Raw genomic sequence first — 20287 nt, 5'->3', positions numbered from 1 at the left:
TGTAATTCTCTGAAGCGATATGATGCATCCAACCTATTTGTGTCAGTCAGTGATCCATTTTGTGTATTTCAGCATGTATTCAGTTTTGCACTCTCTCAAAATTCCAGGTGTCCTAGTTGCTTATGAAGGTTTACCGCTTCACCTTGCATTGTTTCCCAAACTGTGGACTGAACTATGCCAGACTCAGGTAAAGTTAAATAAGTTTGAGAACTAATTGAGAATATTTACAAGATATTTGTGAAAATTATGAGCTGTTCAAAGTTAATTGCTTTCAAACAGTAATTTATAAGGTTAATTAAAATTAAATTCAGAACACTGTTAAAATTTACTGGATGTTTCTTAGTTCATAATGGTAATGTAAAAAAAATTAACATAATGAATGTCACTGCTTGTATAATTTGCCTTTCATTTGAACAATCCAAGAAAAACTAGCCAGTGATAATCTGTCATCTTTGGTTCCAATTAATAGATTCATAAATTGTTAAGGCCTGGAAGGGACCTTGCAGGTCATCGGGTCCAGTCCCCCCACTCTAGGCAGGAAGACAACTGGGGTTAGGTGACCCCAGTGAGGTGATTGTCTTGGAAACCTCCAGGGTAGGTAACTGCACCACCTCTGGAGGGAGTTTATTCCAGTCTGGACACCCTGACTGAAGGAGCTTTTCCTGGTATTAAGCCTGAAGCAACCTTCGAGGAGTTTGTATCCATCTTCCCTGGGGGTGCCCTAGTGAACAGCTGTATGATGCTAGTTGATGCTACAGAAGCATCCATAAATAACATTACATACATGGAGAAATATTTGCAGTTCGGAGGTCTGTGTTCTCTTGCAATAGGGATTGCTTCCCCTGCCATTGAAATCCAAGTTCACTGTAATTGGACTGTACCCTAGTACACAAGAAAGTATAGTATACATATTTTGGTTTGATGGATCCCTCTGTTTAATAGAGTAGAACTGTTTTAACTTCCAGGTACCCCACCCAACAGTTTAAGGTAACAAGTGAAGATTATGTTAAATAGGAAGAGAAAGTAAGGAAATTGGAATATATGTATCTAAGGGTCCCTCTACATATGCAGATAAAGGCACAGTGGGATCTTCTGCATAAGCCACACAGTCATGCCTCCTGCCATGCCACACATGCCTAAGTTTGAATTTGGCCAGTGAGCACCTCTACTTCTATGTGAAAACAATCCCTAAAGTTTAAAAAAAAAAATTAAATCATCCTCAACTGAGACTTGTATAGATGTTATATGGCCAGGTTCTAAAACATAAAAATGTGGGAAATACTGACTATGCTAACACTAACAGCGTGGAAGCTGTCATATTTATTCAGAAATGTTTTCCTGGAGATTATGAACATAAAAACTGTTAAGTTTAACTAATATAATTTATGCTGAAGACCCCCTCCATTTGGCTCCTTTGTACAGCAAACCCCCACCAGCTCCATTCCCAGAGGATCCCTTGCACCTAAGCAAGAGAGGCAGTGTGTGTTTCACACACCGGGGGAGGTGGGTCATGTTTAAATACACAGGTCTCCACTCCCACACATGATAATCTCAATCAAAGAGCAGCTTTGGGACAATAACAACAAATACATTTCTAATTCTTTGATGCCAGTGAAAAACTTTCTGTATGAAGTAAAGTATGTTCTCGTCAGTCTCTTAGCAAATTCAATTAACTTTGCAGCAATGTTTTTTCAACATTTATTTTTCTATCCTCTTTAGTCCGCTATGTCAAAGAACTGTGTTAAGCTCCTGTGTGAAGATCCAGTTTTTGCAGAATATATAAAATGCATTCTAATGGATGAAAGGACCTTTCTTAACAATAATATTGTGTATACCTTCTTAACACACTTTCTTCTAAAGGTATGTCATATTTTAAGTGGTGTTTAAAGCTAGCAAGAATGCAGTGGTGTACATTGTATTAGTTTTGGATATTTATTTCACACTTCAAGCCTTTTTACAGCTCTAAAATAATTATGTTCTTTTACAGGTTCAGGGGCAGGTTTTTTCTGAAGCAAACTGTGCCAATTTAATCAATACTCTAATTACAAATTTAATAAATCAATATCAAAGTCTAGAATCAGATTTCAGCAGCCAGCGAGTTGAGATTTCCAAAGCAAGCTCTACTTTGAATGGGGTAAGTCTTACCTAAGCCTTCACAATAACAGTCTTTTAAATATAATCTGTTTACCTTGTATGGCAGAGCTTCTGTAGATTGTCTACAATGAAAGGAATCTATTTTGTGAATATCTTGACTGCCCCAATATGCATGTGTCCCCTCTTGCCAGTTGGTCAGAGACAACTGGAGATCTCTCTGAGGGTAACACTAAATCCAGGAGTGATGAACCAACTCTAGCATAGCCAACTCTGCTAGAATTTCTGACTCTGTTAAGGAAAATGGGCAGTCAGCTCTGGAGCACCGCTCTGAAGTTCTTTTATGTAGTTTTAGTTCTTTTGCTACCTGTTTTTTTTTATTGTTCCACCTTTGTTCTCTGTCTGGGCTGGTATGCTGGCACAAGGGGAATTGTCTCTCTGAGACTAGAAATAGGCGTTGCCAGTTGAAGCGGATCAGTGAAACACATGTCGCTTGTTGTCTTGACTGTTAATGCTGTGGGGAAGTATGTTCTCCAGGGAATTCCTGCACACCCCTAGAATTCCCACGCAGGATCAGGTCTCTCAAGCCTTGGGAGCACCTGCCCAGCTTTCCCAGCCTACCAAGATGCAGCTCTGGGATGCATCCTCAGGGCTGTGTGTCAGTAAGCAGGGAAACCCCAGCTTTGCCTTCTTACAGAGACTGGCCCTGGAGGTCTCGTGGGGAGGGTCCCCCTCAGCAGGAAAAGCTGAGCAGGCAGTCCCAGGGCTGGAGGGGCCCAACCCTGTGCAGGAATTGCTGTGGTGGGTGCACAGGATGAAGCTTCTCAAGTCCCTGGAGCCACCTGTCTAGGGTGGCTGGAGAGCACAGGCAGCTCTGAGCTGCCCATGCTATAGTTTCATAATATAAACAGACCTTCCACTGCTAAATAACAGCACAAATCGATATCACCTTCATCACCACCACTGTTTGTGGTATGACAAGGGGCACAGACATCTGTTTGCTTGACCTTTGTGCCCTGCCACCCCAATACAATACCTTTTGGTTATTTCTCAATGCAGGTGCTAGGTAGTCAAATGACAAAAAAATACAGAATTAAGAAAACCTAGGAAACATCTCCTTATTCCTCCTTGGACAAGAATTCCAAGGGCTGGATTTCAGGGCACACCCTTTGCCCTGTGCTGCTTTGGCACAATGGTAAAAACAATTTCTTCAAGTCACTGGCTTGGAACAGCTCATAGGACAAAACTGTAAAAATGGCAACGGATATGTTAACCAAGAGCTTTTTCACACCCTCCTTTCCTCCTGCTGCCTCCTAAATCCAACCAGTCTGCAAATAATAGTTGTGATGAAAACCATCTTCCACAGACAAATGTTTCAACAGGCAAGCCATACACTTATCTAAATTACTAAAGAGCCACCCCTATTTGAAAGAAATCCCCAAGACTGACGTTGCAGAAGCTATAGTTGAAGGGAAACCTTTGTCAATGCATTTGCCAATTTTTCCAGAGATTGACACAACAGAAAAACATTTTACTGACGCAAATGATCTGGCTTCATGCACTGAGGTTAAAAACTTGTTCCTGTAGAGGCTTTCTTTAAAAAACAACACCCTCTACTTAAATAAAAATTAACATAAATACAGTCTGTGTTTGTACCTTAGTGATCAAATATATCCATCTTGTAGATAAAATAGTATTCCTGGAGTATCTGTATAAGTGGATCCTGCATGGTTGTGTATGTGCCCCTTCTCAGGGGTTTACACAGCTTTCAGCATCAGTGTCCAGAGGGAGTCACATGTGTGGTCTGCACACCTGTGTACTTACCCTCCACAGGGGAGAATGACCCCCACTGGCAGACAGTGAGTGCCCTTTATTTTGTTACTGTAACTTGTTACCATAAATATTTAATATATTGAATAGTGCAGGGGTTAGCAACCCCCGACAAGCGTATCAGAGTGCGCCATGGGAAGGAGTTTTACTTGGCATGTGTGCCTCAGGGTGGATGGCAGGGAAGGGGCTCAGGCTGCACTGCCACAACAAAGAGCTAGCCCCTTCCGGCTCCCCCGCCATCTGTCCAGAGGCAGGTGTGCACCAGGACCCAGCAACAAGCTGGGTTGGGGCTCTACAGACTTTGGTGCAGCTGCTTGCAGCCTCTCTTCTGCCTGCCGTGAGCAGCCTAGGCTCTGGGGCAGGGGCCTGCCCAGCTGGGAGGCTACAAGCAGCTACACCAAGATCTGCAGTGCCCTATCCCAGCTCATTGCCAGCTGCTGGTGCACGCCTGCCTCTGGGCAAGTGGCAGGGGAGCCAGAAGAGGCCCAATCCTTGTTGTGGCAGTGCAACGCCAGGCCATTCCCTGCCATCTATCCTGAGGTGTGTGTGCACCTGCTGCTGGCAACAAGCCAGGCCAGGGCTCCATGGACCCTGGTGCAGCTGCTTGTGGCATCCTGGCTGCCTGCCACAGTTGGCCTAGGCTCTGGGTAGGCCTCTGCCAGCCACCACAGAGCCTGGGCTGCTCACAGCAGGTGGCAGGGATGCTGTAAGCAGCGGGACTGGGGTACACGGAGTCCTGGCCTAGCTTGTTGCTGGTGGCGGGTGCACATGCGCCTCAGGGTGGATGGCAGGTAAGGGGCCTGAGCACTACCACAACAAGGTTTGGGCCCTGTCATCCACCCCTGGCATGTCAACATCTTCCAAATAGAGGTTTGTGAGTGTTTTTGGCACTCTGCCCAAAATCATTGCCAACCCCTGGGATAGTGCTTCTTTTCAGCCTATTGGCGTTCCTCTCCAAAAAAAGCAAACAAAAACCCCAAACTTGTATTTTACAAAGTTTAGAATAGAGTAGTTCATGTTTGGGCTCTTCAGCGTCATGGTTTAGAAATCTATAGGTTCTGAGACCATGTCATTGTGGGGAGATAATTCCCCTAACCGGTGGCCATAATAGTATGTGCCTTCACTGTTTAGGGGAGAGTCACGTACCATCCAAGTGTATGATCTGCTAGTTATTCAGGAAGCACAAACAGCGGAGAGAGTGCCATCAGAAGCTCTGCCTCGTGGTAAAGTTGTGGACAGCATTTAACTCAGAGGCTTAAACAAAAAAATGAATTTCCAACCTCTTCAGCTAAAATTCAGAATGCAAGTGCCCTGGTGTTCAGGAAGGGTCTCTCTTTAACACGATAGACTGAAATGATCTTACTCAGCAACAAGGCTGTATCACAGTCCCTGGCAGCACAGCCAGTGACAAGGTTGCCTGCAGAAAACAAGAACATACTTAAAATTTACCACTTCAACACTGGTCTTTAGTCTTGGTTTTAAAGAAAAGACTGAGACGCTCTCAAGACATTCATGTAAATTGGTGCCAGTTTGACCATGATGCAGCATGTGTCAATATCACAATATCACAATATCTCTTAGTACCATTTAGCATGAGCATGAGCATGATACCTGCTAGAGCTGTGATATTGGCAGCGAAAGAATCTTCAATGCTGAATTTCTTAGTACTGCAACCAGCTGTGGTGTGTGACTGCTTTTTGCTCAGCACTGGACTTCCTCACACCTGGAGCTATAGGCATTGCAAGCAGTAGCATAAAATTGAGCACTGCCATCTACTGCCCTGCAGAGTTGAGTGATTCCAGAGTTAAAATCTTTCCAGTGTGATGTATTTCATGTCACTGGTACATCTAAAGTTCTTGTGCTTTGTGAGCCTCACATATATTTTATAAACATTTCTTGTGGCCTTTTTATCCTGAAAAATCCATCCCGTCTGTGTGGCACATAGAGCACACAGAACATTTCTAGGATCAGTGTTTTTTTCTTTAGCACATAGTTCTTCTAGCAGAGTTATTTTCCTAGACCACCTACTGCCTCTTCTGGATGAGCTAAGAGAAAGAACTAGCACAGAAGGTATTCCACATACTTCTTGGGTGTCTTCTCTTTGGGCTAATGTGCCATATCTCAAACTATTTAGGTCAGTAGTCTCTAACCCGTGGTTTACAGACCCCCAGATATTGTTTATGGCAACAGAAAGCTTTGTTTTCCACAGATGCATGTTTCTTCAAGTAGAAAGAGAGAGCAAGGTATGATGTGGCCTGCAGTAGATTACTTGCTGGTCCATGGCCAACAACAGAGAGCAAAGACTGAGGACCACTGATCTAGGCTGTGACTCATACGTCCCTGGAGATCTGGGATAAACCTCTGGTATTGTCTCTGATCATTCCTGTAAAGGAGTGGGGGAGGAGAGTTTAAAATCGTGACGGTCCATCTCTACTAATACATTTTTTCTGCTAGGTTGAGTTTGCAGACCTCATTTGTGAGGAAGACAGGGGGAAGTCGAACAGTTATTTACTTTACAATAACTGGCTCCTAGAGGTCTTTTGTATATGTGCAGTAGTATTCAAAAAGCTTCCCCTAGCAGTGTTTGTTCGTGAAAACTGCATGAACACCTGTGCAGAGAAGTCGCTTGCAAGCCATGAGTATTCATCCACATGTACAAACATCTCACAAACAGTTACTGTAGAATCAGGTAATTGTTTATTGGGGTGTTTTTATTCCTTAACCACAGCCTGCAAACAGAAGTTACTTCTGAGAATCAAACTAGTTTATTTCCTTTCCATGTATCATCAGTATTAAACACCAACTTGGACTTTGCTGCTCTTTTAGGTTTGCACAGGTGAAACTGACTCACTAAATAAGAAAGCAAGACATTTCACATAGTCTGTTTTCAGAGTAGAACCTAGGTAGGGTTCATAGTTTCACAGTAAGTAGGGTAAGAAGGGACCTGAGCAGATCATCAAGTCCGACCCCCTGCCATGGCAGGAAAGAATGCTGGGGTCAAATGACCCCGGCTAGGTGTCTATCTAGCCTCCTTTTAAAGACCCCCAGGGTAGGAGCGAGCACCGCTTCCCTTGGAAGTTGGTTCTAGCTCCTAGCTGCCCTGACTGAAGTAGCGCCTTCTGATGTCTAGCCTGAACCTACTCTCAGTCAACTTATGGCCGTTGTTCCTTGTTACTCCCGGTAGTGCTCAGGGGAACAGGGACTCTCCCATTGCCTGCTGGTCTCCCTTGGCCAGTTTATAGATGGCCACCAGATCCCCTCTCAGCCTTCTCTTGTCGAGGCTGAACAGGTTCAGGTCTCGTAGCCTCTCCTCATAGGGCCTGCCCTGCTGTCCCCTGATCATGCTAGTGGCCCTCCTCTGGACCCTTCGATGCTGGCCACATCCCTCCTGAAGTGCGGCGCCCAGAACTGGATGCAGTACTCCAGGTGCGGCCTGACCAACGTCGCATAGAGGGGGAGGATCACCTCCTTGGACCTGCTCGTGATGCATCTATGGATGCATGACAAGGTGCGGTTAGCCTTCCTGACTGCATCCCCACATTGGTGGCCCATGTTCTTCTTGGAGTCTATAATGACTCCAAGCTCCTTTTCTGACTCTGTGCTGACGAGAATGGAGTTCCCCAGCCTGTAGGTATGCTGCTGGTTCTTTCTCCCTAGGTGCAGTACCTTGCACTTGTCAGTATTGAATCTCATCTTATTCTCATCTGCCCACCCCTGTAACTTGTCCAGATCCAGTTGCAGCCTGTCCCTCTCTTCTGATGTGCCCACTTCTCCCCACGTCTTAGTGTCATCTGCGAATTTGAACAAGGTGCTTTTCACCCCCTCGTCCAAATTGCTGATGAAGATGTTGAACAGTGCGGGCCCAAGGACCGAACCCTGGGGAACCCCATTGCCCGCATCACTCCAGGTTGAAAATGGCGTATCCACCACCACTCCCTGGGTGCGGCCCTCCAGCCAATTGGCGACCCATCTGACTGTGTAGGCCTCGACACCACAATCTCCTAATCTTTTAATGAGAACGGGGTGAGAGACAGTGTTGAAGGCCTTCCTAAAGTTCAGAAAGACTATGTCCACTGCGACACCTGTGTCCAAGTATTTTGTGTCCTAGTCATAGAAGGCCACCAGGTTGGTCTGACAGGACCTGCCTCTAATGAACAGGTTGCCCCTGAGCATAACCTCCCCTTCTGGTCCCTCGCAGATGTGCACCTGGTTAATTTTCTCAAAGAGCTTCCCCAGGACCAACGTAAGACTAACAGGCCTATAATTTCCTGGGTCCTCCTTCCTTCCCTTTTCTGAAAATGGGGACCACATTGGCCCTTTTCCAGTCCTCTGGCACCTCGCCAGAGCACCACAAGTGCTCTTAAAGCTGAGCCAGGGATCCCGCAATGACCTCTGCCAATTCCCTCAGCACTCGGGTGGAGAGTGCTCCTATTGCCACCTATTGCTAAAGTCCCTTGTACAAGGTCATGAAGGCCAAGTTGAAAATAAAAAATCTAGGATATTGCTTAATATTCGTTTTCCCTCAGAAGAAGCCCACACACAATATATTGAATATTCAATAAAAAATCTCATTCCATTTTTCTAAGTAAACCTATTCCAACAAGAAAGTGTGTGTGTGTGTGTGTGTGTGTGTGTGTAATATAGCACCATTGCAGAAGAGGTCAATGACACTGTTTAATTAATGATGATGTAGATCATTGATATTAGGTCTTGATTTTGCTGAATTTTATATGAGGAGTAAAATGTAATCTGGCTGGCACACAATTTGATATCTTCTGATGCATCTCTTAGTGTCAGGATCTAGAATTGAGAGCCCAGGTTCAAGAAGTAGTCTAGAGACAGAAGGTGAGGCAAGCTTTCCAGCATTCTCTTTTGCAAAGTACACTAAGAGCAAAGAGTGGATGGATATATAGTAACATACAACCTGTGTTCCTGGGTTTCCCATGTTCATGTTGGCTTGTGTGTGTTTATTCATTTTACAGAACTAATGCAAAAGACAATGGGATTGAGCATGATGAGGTCCAAACCAAACGCACAACTTAAATTTGTCAGTAGGACCTTGTTTACATTAAGGGCATTGCTAATACTCTTAGGAGATTTCCAGAGTATGCAAATTTAGGAATTTGTTCCTTTGGAAGCACAAAAGGTTCAGATCCTCTGGTAACATTTTTGCTAATTGTCAAAGAAATCTGTGTGTGCAAAGGATCAACCTTAAAATAAGAATCTGAAGTGTTTGCTAACCATGTTTCTGTGCTTTTGTTTTCCATAGGACCTTCGCGCACTTGCGTTGCTGCTCTCTGTGCATACTCCTAAACAGCTGAATTCAGCCCTGATTCCCACATTACAAGAGCTGCTAAATAAATGTAGGGCTTGTCAACAACAAAGAAATTCATTACAAGAGCAAGAAGCCAAAGAAAGAAAAACTAAAGGTTTGCTTTGGTGTCATCTTCAGCTCCTTCTCTTTTACTTGATATATCCATGCTGTCTGTTCTTGCTTTGTAACATCACTAACAAGACCCTGATCCCTGCCTTGGAAATTTCCCAATAAGACTAACAGTACCTTCTTTGTAGCTTAAACTCCTTTGTTGCATAATACCAGACTCTTGCCTTGTACCTTTATAGATGATTTAAAATACTTTTGCTAAATTCTCCCTTGATTACTGCTCTTACTATACCATTCCCTGTACTGGGGTCTCTATGGATTTCACATTCCCTAGCACAAAACTGAAACCTTGTCTGCACCTTCAAAGTGATCTGCCTACATGTTGAAACATCCTCTTCTGCTTCTGTCCTGATACCATATGCCAGGGCTGTCCAACCTGCAGCCTGTAAGGGGTTTATTCGCAGACCCTGGACCCCCCCCCACTTAGGCCACTGCTTCTCTCATCAGTCCAGTTGCTGCTACAACTGGGATTTCCAGGCTCCCTCTCCCTTCTCTGGTTTTCACTTCCTGCCCCTGCACAGGGTGACATGGCAGCTTGCAGTGTCAGACGAGCTGCAGCCAAGAAGGTGGAGAGGTACCTACCCACACAGTGCAGCAGTGGGAGGGAGCCACATGCCCATGCAGTGCTGGGGTAGGTTGCAGCCAGGGAGGTGATGAGGGGAATGCCATTGCCTCAGCTGTTGCGACCCTGCTGATGCAGCCCCTGCCACTGGGAAGCTGGATGGCCTTGCCTAATGCTAATTCCCCTGCTTTTTAAGTTATTGTTGTGTCTTTTTCCAATGTCATTTCCATGCCTGAAATAACTTGCTTAGAATGGTGCCTTTGTCTCCTTTTCAAAATCGCCCATGAATGCCTCTCCTTTGTGTTAGACTTCTAGTACTAACTGACTAATTAATATACTGAAATAAGACAAATTACATAAACTAACCTGACAAGTATGTCATGCAATAAATAACCTGCTGAGGCTGTATTATGTAGTTGTTACTGGTTTGTTTTTATCTTTCTGACTCCTTTCATTTCTGCCTCTTGCCATATGTAAACTAGATAATAGAGAAGCAGCCCAGTACAATATCTGTACAGTGTCATCCAAACTAATAATTTTGTACACTTAGTAGTAGTATACGTTTTCTATCCTTAACGCTTGGGATGAAATTCTGGCTGTATTGAAGTTGGGAAGAATTTTGCCAGTGGCCTCAGTGGAGACCACAATTTACCCATAGACTAGAAGTATTTAATTTAGTGTAATAGGGGAAACTTTTTGAAATCTGAATATAATAAAGAAGCATTTTTAATTAAAACTAATATAAAAATAATATAGAAAATATATTGCCCTCTTAACACTAGAGCTTTGAGTCTTGATTTCAACTGCAGACATTATATACATAGATTAGAGGTGTGCAAAGCGGGCCGTATTCGATTTGTTGATTTGGATCACTGTCCCAATTCGAGTCGGCGGAATCTGAATCTGAAGATTCGATGATTCGGAGAATCAGCGATTTGGCCATAGACACAGCTTTAAATGTTTTTTCTACATTCCTCAAGGTACCAGGTGCATCTCATGAACACTGAGACGGTGGGGTGGATGGAGTGTCCCATAGGAGCGTGGGGGGTCTGCCGCACGGCAGTCGGCCATGGGTGGACCGCGAGTGTCCCCCAGACCCAGAAGCCACCAGTTGCCCAGCCGGGGGTGGGGGGTCCCCTGCACACTCCGTAGCGGACCCGGAAGTGGACCAGAAGTTTCTGGTCCACTTCTGGGTCCGCCCCCGAGCACACTGGGGACCCCATCGTGCTCCCATGGGACACTCCATCTACCCCAGCATCTCAACATTCAGGAGCTGTTTGGTACCTTGAGGTATGTAGAAAAAACATTTAAAGAAGTGTCTATGTCCGAATCATTGAATATCTCAGAATCGATTCGGAGGGTTCCGATATGATTCGAAGAGATTAAAGGATCTCCTGATTCAATTCAAATTTGAAGATTCGGCCGCTGAATCGGGCCGAATCTCCGCCAAATCGAATCGGCAACTGAAGCTTCGCACAGCCCTAACGTACGTATACACTAGCAAATTGCCCATCAAGGATGATAGGAGGAGGCTGGAGGGGATGGAGTCCCACATGCAGCCCCATGCTTCCTTCCCCCTCCCCCACTTCGGTCTGACCCTGCACTCCCCCCCTCCAGCCCCTTTGGTCCAACCCCACCCCACCCCCTGCCACTTTGGTCTGACTCTGCTCCCCCCCACACCCTCCCGCTGCTCCTGTCTGACTCCACTCCCCCTTCTCCCTGCCACTTCAGGCCCATCTGGTCCATGTCCGCCTGCCTCCCTGCTTCCCTCCCTCTGTTGTTGCCCACCGTCTTCCCCTCCCTGCCAGTTGTTCTGGGGAGGTGTCTGAACCAAGTGGCAGGGGGATACCGCCACTGTGATGCCCCCCTTCACCCTCAGGCAGGGAGGTGGTGGGGAAGCCCTTCTCCCTGCTCAGATGGCTGGGGTGTGTACCCCACCACCAAACTTCCCCAGCAGAAGTGCAGGCTTGAGCCCAGACCACCCAGCCAATTGCTGCCTGCCCTCTCGGCTGTGCGTGCACAGATGGCCAGAAGCATTATGGACAGGGAGACGCACAGACAGACAAACTAAGCCTTTTATTATATTAGAATATATATATTATACACACACGAATATATAGAAATGGAATCTTGAGTAGGCAGTCATAGTTAATGAACTTCTCATAGTAATGAGCCTCTGAAGAAATAGCCTTCTAGTAACCCATTATGTTTGCTTCCATATAAAAAAGTTTTTGAAGATGAAAAATGTAAAATGCAGAAGCTTAACGCTAAATATAAATGTTTAAAAAAAAAAAAAGATCCCCAAGAAAAGGTACTGCAGAGCAAAATGGTATTTTGGTTTTACAGATGATGAAGGAGCTACTCCTGTAAAAAGAAGACGGGTCAGCAGCGATGAGGAACACACTGTAGACAGCTGCATCAGTGATATGAAAACTGAACCACGGGAGGCATTGACCCCAACAAGCACTTCAGATAATGAGACAAGAGACTCTTCAATCATTGATCCCGGCACTGAACAAGATCTTCCTTCCCCGGAAAACAGTTCTGTTAAGGAGTTCAGAATGGAAGTTCCATCTTCATTTTCAGAAGACATAATGTTAACCACCAGGTCGCAACACACAGAAGAGCAGTCAGGCAATGGTAAATTTGAAGAATGCAAAGAGTTTAAAGACTTGCAGAGTTCCAAGGATTCCAGTGCAGCTGAGGATGACTCTGAATTTCCTTCTACATCAATTTCAGCAGTTTTATCTGACCTAGCAGATTTGAGAAGCTGTGATGGTCAAGCCTTACCATCCCAGGACCCTGAAACTAGTTTATCAATTGGTTGTGGCCATTCCAGAGGACTTTTTAGTCACATGCAGCAGCATGACATTTTAGACATCCTGTGTAGGACCATTGAGTCTACGATTCATGTGGTCACAAGGATATCTGGAAAAGGAAACCAAGCTGCTTCTTGACATTAGATGGAGCATGTCTGCTTTTAAGTCTTTTTTTCAAAAAATGCTGTTTGTATAAGTTTTGCTTATTTCTGTTTTGTGCTTCAGTTTGTCCAGTGCTCTCTGCTTGAATGGCAAGATAGATTTATATGCTTAATTCTTGGTCAGGCAGAACTCCAGATTAAAAAACTTTTTGCATCTACCATACACTTTCTTAAAGGGCAATCAAATAATGGATATGTTTTATGTAATTAAGAGTTCACTGTAGTGGCTTTCATTTAATATGGCTGTCTGGGAGAACAGGGCTTCCTTGCTCTGTATGATGTAATTTAAACTTATGGCATTTTTACTGTGTATAATATGGTGTCCTCTGTGCCAGTTTTGTACCTTATAATAGAGGCAGATTGCCTCAGATCGCTGTGGTTCTTATTATCAAAATTAAGTTTACTTGTATACTAAACAACCACAAGAAATTTGATTCTGTAAAGAATCCTCTTTAGCTGTGGCCTGGCAGTATATATATGGTGCTTTATTTAACAGAATACCTGTGGAGGAAATAAAGCACACTTGATGTAAAATTAATTGTTTTATTTTTATTGACATGACCGATTGCTATTCTGTGCACTTCATTAAACTGATTGTGATGACTTTTAATTTGTTGATATATATTGCTTCAGTCTTTAGATTTCTCACCAAAGACAACTTGAAAACTGAAAACAGATGCTGACTAAGAAATGCTTCTCAGATGCATTCCAGGATGTGTAAACCTCTCTGTCCTGTCCTATTTTTGTCTTACGTGCATGAACTTTACACTTTTACAATTAAGTAAAGCTTATTATCGCATTTCAACAATTTAAAAGCATAAAATGTGACAAGAATCTAACCAAACCTTTTATTTTTTTTCTTAATAATACTCTGTCAGTTTGTGCCTGTACTCCATTGTAGCTCCCTCTTCTCCCTGATATTTCCTGTCCCCTGCTATTTCCTTTGGCTCCTTCCATCTCATTTTGTTCCCTCGCTTTCCCTGGCAACTCATCTCTCTTCCTCCTCCCTCCCCTCCATCTCCTTGTTGCATTCTACTATGTTCATCCATTTCCATTTCCACTTTGAGCCTTATTCTCTTCCTTTTCCAGTCTCCATTTTTCAATGGACTCCCCAGCACATCCCCTCATTCCTACTGTAACATCCCCACCTTCCCCAAAAATGTCTGTCTTTTTTTACAGTAGAATAACTGGAGAGGGAGGCCAGGGGAGCCCAACTGAGGCAGCAGTCCCTGGGTGTTGCCTTTTGGGAAGGAGGGGTGGGCACACAAAAATAGTCACTGCAAAAGCAGTTGGCCTTACTATCGCCATCAGCACTACAGCAACCAGCACAACCCCGTGCATAGTAGTGACCCCGGGCATAGGGCTGCCCTTCTGCACCTCTGCTTATTCACACTTGTCTGAATTTTGGTTTTACTCATCAGCATTTGCCATGTTTTCAGTATCATGCTGTCTCTTCTTGTGCCCAATTTCTTTCACAGAGTGATTGTGTGATCTGAAATCTCTTCTTATCTGCTCTCAATAAGTTTTTTCTTTCATTCCCTTCAATGAACTCTGTGATTTCTGCCTTTAACTGTAAACTGTAACTCCTTTTTCCTCTCACCTCTTACACCATTTCTAATCCTCAGTCTTGATCCTTCTCCTGGCATTTGCTACCTGTATACTGCTTGTGTGGTGCTCAGTCTTTCTCGAAAAAGTCTTGTCATTATTCTAAGCGTATTCACAGATAGATTCATAGACATTAGGGCTGGAAGGGACCTCGGAATCATTTAACGTAATCTTCATTGTTGCCCTTTTAAAAATAACTTTACTTATCCTCCCTAATCAACTTCTTCCATAGATTTTAGTGCTAGGGAAACCATAATGATCATCTAGTTTGAACTCCTACATAACATGTCAGGATTTTACTGATAAATTTTTCCACTCATCCTGTTAATTTTTGTTTGAGATAAAGCATGTTTAGAAAGACATCCCATCCTGATTTTAAAATGTTGAATGATGGAGAGGTGAGTTCCCAGGTGAGTTGTTCCAGTGGTTAATTATATATTTTTTTTAATTGCATCTTATTTAAATTTGTTATTTTAACTATCTCTTTTCTTACTTCCAGCCATTGTGTCTTATTATGCCTTTGCTGAAGTGAAGTTCCTTTTGCTATCAGAGAAGTCCTTCCCACAGATTTCCTGATCAAGTAACCTGTAATCTTTTAACTTTGTCTTTAATAAATAGGTGGAGTTCCTTCAAGCTCACTGCACAACAGATTTTCCCATTTTCCTTGTTCTTTCTCTGCACTGTTTTTCAATATCTTTCTTGAAATGTTGGGAGTGAAAATAGACACAGTATTCCAGTAATAAATCTCATCAGTGAGTTATACAGAATCAACAGCCTCTCTCTCCTCTTAACTTTTCCAAGGTTCACAGAAGTCATTTTGTCTATGTCATCACACTGTAAGCTCATGTTCAGTTAATCCCTAATCAGGACATTTAAATATTTTTCAAAATAACTTTTCCCGAACACATTTCCCTCTCCTGTGTTTATCTTCTGATCAGTCCTTACATTATCTGTAAACTTTAACAGGTCTGCTTTTAGATTTTATTTCAGATTATTGATAAGAACATAAAACAGGTTTATTTTGAGGTTTCTTTTTTTGGGGGGGGGTAAGTCAAACATCCTGAGGCGCTAAGTCAGATGCGTTACATAAGTTCAGGTATATGAGTCATCAGCAGTTACCTTTTGTAAAATAAAATTTCAATTTCTAAAAAAATTAAAATTCTTTGGATTTATAAGACCACATTTCTGTAAATCCATGTTGACTGGTATTATTCCTATCCTTTATCTCTTTCTGTCTGAGTGTTGTATCAGCTGTTCCATCATTTTGTCCATGAATCATTTCAGGCTGGACATAAGGAAGAACTTCTTTACTGTCTGAGCCCCCAAGGTTTGGAATAGACTGCTGCCGGAAGTGGTGCAAGCACGCACTTTGAATGCCTTCAAGGGACATTCGGATGTTTATCTTGCTGGGATCCTATGATCCCTGCTGACTTCCTTCCCCTGGGGATCTTCCGGGGTCCCTTCCAGCCCTAATGTCTATGAATCATGTCAGACTAATGATTTTGTCTCTCTTAACTTGTGCCATCAGTGGCCCGCTCAACCAAAATTATCTTTAATTATCCCCCTTAGCCCATGGGCCAGATCCGGCCAGCAGCGGACTCCATTTCCCAGCAAACCCCTGCCTGCGTGGCAGGGACCAGTTTCCATGGGGACCCCAGGAGTAGCTGCACTGTGATAGTGTGGGGCCGGGGTTTCCGTGGAGAACACTGGCCCCAGCAGCGCTAGCAGGCAGCAGTGGTGTCAGCCTCTTCCTAGTCAGGGGAGCTATGAGGGGAGTGTGCTGTGGGTGGAGCAGAGCAGGCTCAGCTGCTGCTGCCTGTGCAAGATGGGCAGTAGTGGCAGTGCAACTGGGAGGGGGGCTATGGGAAATTTTGGGGTGGCTATAGCCCCCCAACAAGCACCTTAGAGCCACTTCTGCTGGCAGGGGTACTTATCAGGGCACAGAGCTGCTCCAGAGCCTGGCTGGGATCTTGCAGTGGTGACAGCACAATCCAGAGCCAGGACAGAGCCGTAATTTGTACCCTGCATGCCCTGGGCAGGGGCGTGCAGGCTGCAGATTGCGGCTCTGCCCTAGCTGCAGACCACACCGTCATGGTTGCAAGATCCCAGCCAGGCTGTGTGCCCTGCCAGCACTGCTGGGGCTGGCTTCCATGGAAACCCTGGCCTCGTGCTATTACAGCGTGGCTGCTGTTGGAGTCTCCATGGAAACTGGCCCCAGCCACGGAGTATGGCCATCCGCCAGGTCTGCCATTTTGCCCGCCCCTGCCTTAGGCCCTTGGCAGACACTGCATTTATTGCCTGATTGACACACTGCGTGTATGTTTCTGTGTCTAGTATGTAGAACATTTCTTGGGGTAGTTTGTATCATACTTTAATTTGAATCTGTGGCATAAAGGTGCCCAGGAGTGTGAGACTGGGCATCTGCTCAATGTGTGTAGGTATGTTGTCCAAGGCAAAGATGGCTGTGTCCTAGACCCTAGGAGCTGCCTCTGGGTCCAGTTTCCCAATGCTAGGCCACCCTGCATGCCTTTAAAAGTCAATTCACACAAGGATCCCATCATTGGGAAGCAGTTCCCTGATATTGAGCTGTCTGTACTCCAAGTTGAAAGGGTGCCTCAGGAAGAATGGCATCATGGGCTGGTCCCTGGAGCTGTATTTCTTGCAGAGCCCTTTGGAGGTCTGGACACATGAGGAGCCCAGGACCAGAGACCCAGTCCCAGGCTACTCGCACGATGGCAGTCGTGCAGTTTGGATCTGATGAGTTTTATCCTGGATCCCAAAAATTGCACGTACTTCTGGCATGGCAGGATGTGCAAGTTTTTGGTGATCTGGAATAAAATTGATCAGATTTTAGTCATCTGATTAAACCAGCATCTGCCAGGGCTCTTAAACTGCCTTCCTTTCTTCCTTGCCCACCTGCTCATGCTTGTTTGTACAAGAGTTTTCTAATTCTTTCAAACCAAAATTAATATCTGCAAGAAATTCTCTCTCCTGCTCCTTACTCTTCCTCCATGATCCGTAGCTGTTTACTTTACTCTTTTTCTGTCCTGCCTCACATCTCCCATAAACCCAGATTTCTTTTATATTCCTTCTTCCCCCACCTCACCCCAAACTGTGAGTACTTTTGTATAGCTTGTTTTTCTCCAGCTTCAGGTGACCTATATCATCCCCCCTCTACCTTAAAAAATTTACCTTTGACTCAAATGGCTTCCCCTATATCCTCCCTCTCATCTCCAAAGGCATGTGTTGATACTTTTTGGCATGTTGTCTGCAGTCCCCTTGGTTCTGGCTCTTGCCTTCAAGTGCACCCACCAAGTTCACTAGGAGTCTTTTCTAGTGAAAGGAACATTTCCTTAAGTGAAAAGAGACTTTCTCCTATCCTAGCCCTTCATCTGTACCGATCACTGTCCTCCATGGGTCTTCATCCTCTTGTCTCCCTGTAAAACTTAAAGCTAGAAGTTTGCTTAAAATGAAAGAAAATGAGATTCTGAAATAACAGTGACCTGAAGGCTAGCAGAGTGACACTAGAGACTGCCCAGTTCTTGGCTTCTAAGGTAAAAAGCAAGCAAGGGGGGAGGTGAAGGGGGAAGACTAGCCACCTCCTTTCTTGGTTCTTGACGGACAAAGTCTAGTCAGGGGATTCCTTCTGTGTTTGAAGGCAGCCCAAAAGAGTATCTTTTTTCCAGAGGAATTCAGTAGGTTTCCCTTGTAAATCAGGAAGAGCAGATGGATGTTTTGTGCACACTCTAGCAGCCTTTTCCTCTGAAATGGCCCATGGTGATTGTGTGCTAGCTGCGCAGTTTCAGTGGTTTTAAACAAGGTGGGTCATACAAAACGTCAGATTCTTGCAGTAGCATTAGCTCTTACAGGTTTCACAGCCTGAATATTTAGAAGCATACACTTTGAAATTTCAATCACAAGCCTGCACATCTTTTTCCAAGAGAGGTTCCAGAGAAAGAAGTGCAGCATTGGACACTTGAGCAAAAATGTATTGAGTACTAAATCTTACATCAAAAAGCAAAATGGGAATAAAAAAACACTTGGTGTAAAGTTGCTGAATTAAAGTTGTTTCAGGTATACAAAGGTTTGCATTTCTGATTTTTTATTTTAACCATCTGACACACATTTTTTCATCTAATTTCCTTGTTTGTTTAAAGTGAAAAAACAAAAAACTAGTTGGGTATTTAGGCAGTTCAGTTAGCGCAAGTATAGCTTGGTATTGGTATTTGGTTGACAGTTGCATCGGTGTAAGTATAGATTTAAGTCTACTGATTTCAGTGGTCTAATTGAGAATAGAAATGGTTTGTCTGCCTTTAGATAAATCTTTATACTCATGTGTTTGCATCTTTTGAACTGCTGTTATGCATTGTGCCATATACCCTTGTTTCTGCCTACTAGCCCTGTACAGCAACCAGAGATAATTTCCCTGGAGATGTTGTACCATGCTACCTGCTGTTTCTTCTTATTGCCAGATGTGGTTTGAGAAAATCATTAGTGGGTACTCTATTTGGTTTTTGATTTCTTACTCATTTTTTAGTTTCTTATTTTTTTGCATTGTGTTGACAGACAAGTTCATTCTCTGTCTGCAATATTTGCTTATAACAAAGCAACATCAAATTTGCTTTGCATCAAATTTACAAGATAAAATGAAAATAGCATTTTAAATAGCATTGTGCACTCTAGGGAAATAAAGTAAAATACTTTGATCAGTGAACTCATGATGATATATCACAACTGTCTTAACCAGATCATGTTATGCATTGCAAAAACAATTCCCTTGGGCCTAATTCTGATAAGCTTTTGTCCATGGGCTGATGTAGTGGAGTTTGAAGTGTGCCAGGATCCTAGTTCCCATAGTTAGGTTGATCCAGAGAAATCCAGGGACATTGGATCCATGTTCACAGTGCTGGTGTGTTGGCATTGGGCTCAATCACCTGATTCAGACTAGGAATCTGACTGTTTCTTCAGCTGACTATGGAGCCATTTGGACTAATGGATGTCCACAGCCAAGGCAGGCCTTACATGTTTCCAAACATAACCAACCAGGCTTCTGTCGGTAGATAAGTGAGGTGTCCCCGCTGATGCTGGAACTGCATAGTACTAAACTAACCTGAGTTTCCCCATCAGCCAGGTGAGGCACTCTGCCCTTGATCTGTGTGGGTCCAGACCGTGCCTAGGCTGGGTGTTTTTTCTTTCTTTTCCTAAAAGAGATTTGCATGAAAAAACTTGACAGTCTGACTGGCACAAAAACAGCCTTGGCAGGTCAAAAGAAGCAGGGGAGAGAAGAGCAAGAGAAGCAATTGAGGCTGCGTGTGACCAAGTTTGCTGCACCTTCAGTGATTTGAGGAGGACGTAAGGTTGGGTTTAGGCCCTTCCATCGTGTGAGGGCCAAATGGCTCCCACAAACAACGCTCTCCAAAAGGTTCTGGAGCTTGGAAAGCACAATGCTAATGTTTGAAGAGCAGCAAGGATCAGTAAGTAACCTCTTGTTCATGTTGCAAGTAAACATTATGCTGCACACCCTAAACCGCTCACATAGGTTCCTAGCCAAGTTACAGGACCTCCACCTAACCCAGGAGGTGCACAGTTCCACCAGGGGAAATGCCTTGTTGGACCTGGTCCTGGCCACAGGCGACGACCTGGTGAGGGGACTGCAGATGCTCGACCACTTGGGCGATAGCGACCATCGCCTACTGAAATTCACCATCCAGCGCAGGGTGACAAAGGCCTGCAGCAAGGCAGCATCCCTGGACTTCAGGAGGGCAGATGAGGTAAG

At 44.2% G+C, this 20287-nt stretch overlaps 1 protein-coding gene across 3 annotated transcripts in view; it reads left to right on the top strand.

Moving 5' to 3' along the window:
* The window catches only part of USP34 (ubiquitin specific peptidase 34), a 239073-nt gene extending 225557 nt beyond the window's left edge, over positions 1-13516 (top strand). For all 3 annotated transcript variants that reach the window (XM_014595059.3, XM_019500736.2, XM_006273750.4), the window contains 5 exons: positions 108-187; positions 1720-1860; positions 1988-2134; positions 9191-9350; positions 12273-13516. In XM_014595059.3, coding sequence (XP_014450545.1) covers positions 108-187; positions 1720-1860; positions 1988-2134; positions 9191-9350; positions 12273-12883 — 1139 coding nt within the window. In that variant the 3' untranslated portion in view covers positions 12884-13516. The remainder of the gene's footprint in view (positions 1-107; positions 188-1719; positions 1861-1987; positions 2135-9190; positions 9351-12272) is intronic.
* The last annotated feature ends 6771 nt before the right edge of the window (positions 13517-20287 follow it).

This window comes from Alligator mississippiensis, chromosome 1 (assembly GCF_030867095.1).
Source record: "Alligator mississippiensis isolate rAllMis1 chromosome 1, rAllMis1, whole genome shotgun sequence".
Taxonomy (NCBI): Eukaryota; Metazoa; Chordata; order Crocodylia; family Alligatoridae; genus Alligator; species Alligator mississippiensis.
Note: the sequence above shows the minus strand (reverse complement) of the source record. Positions and strands in the feature narration are given on the sequence as shown.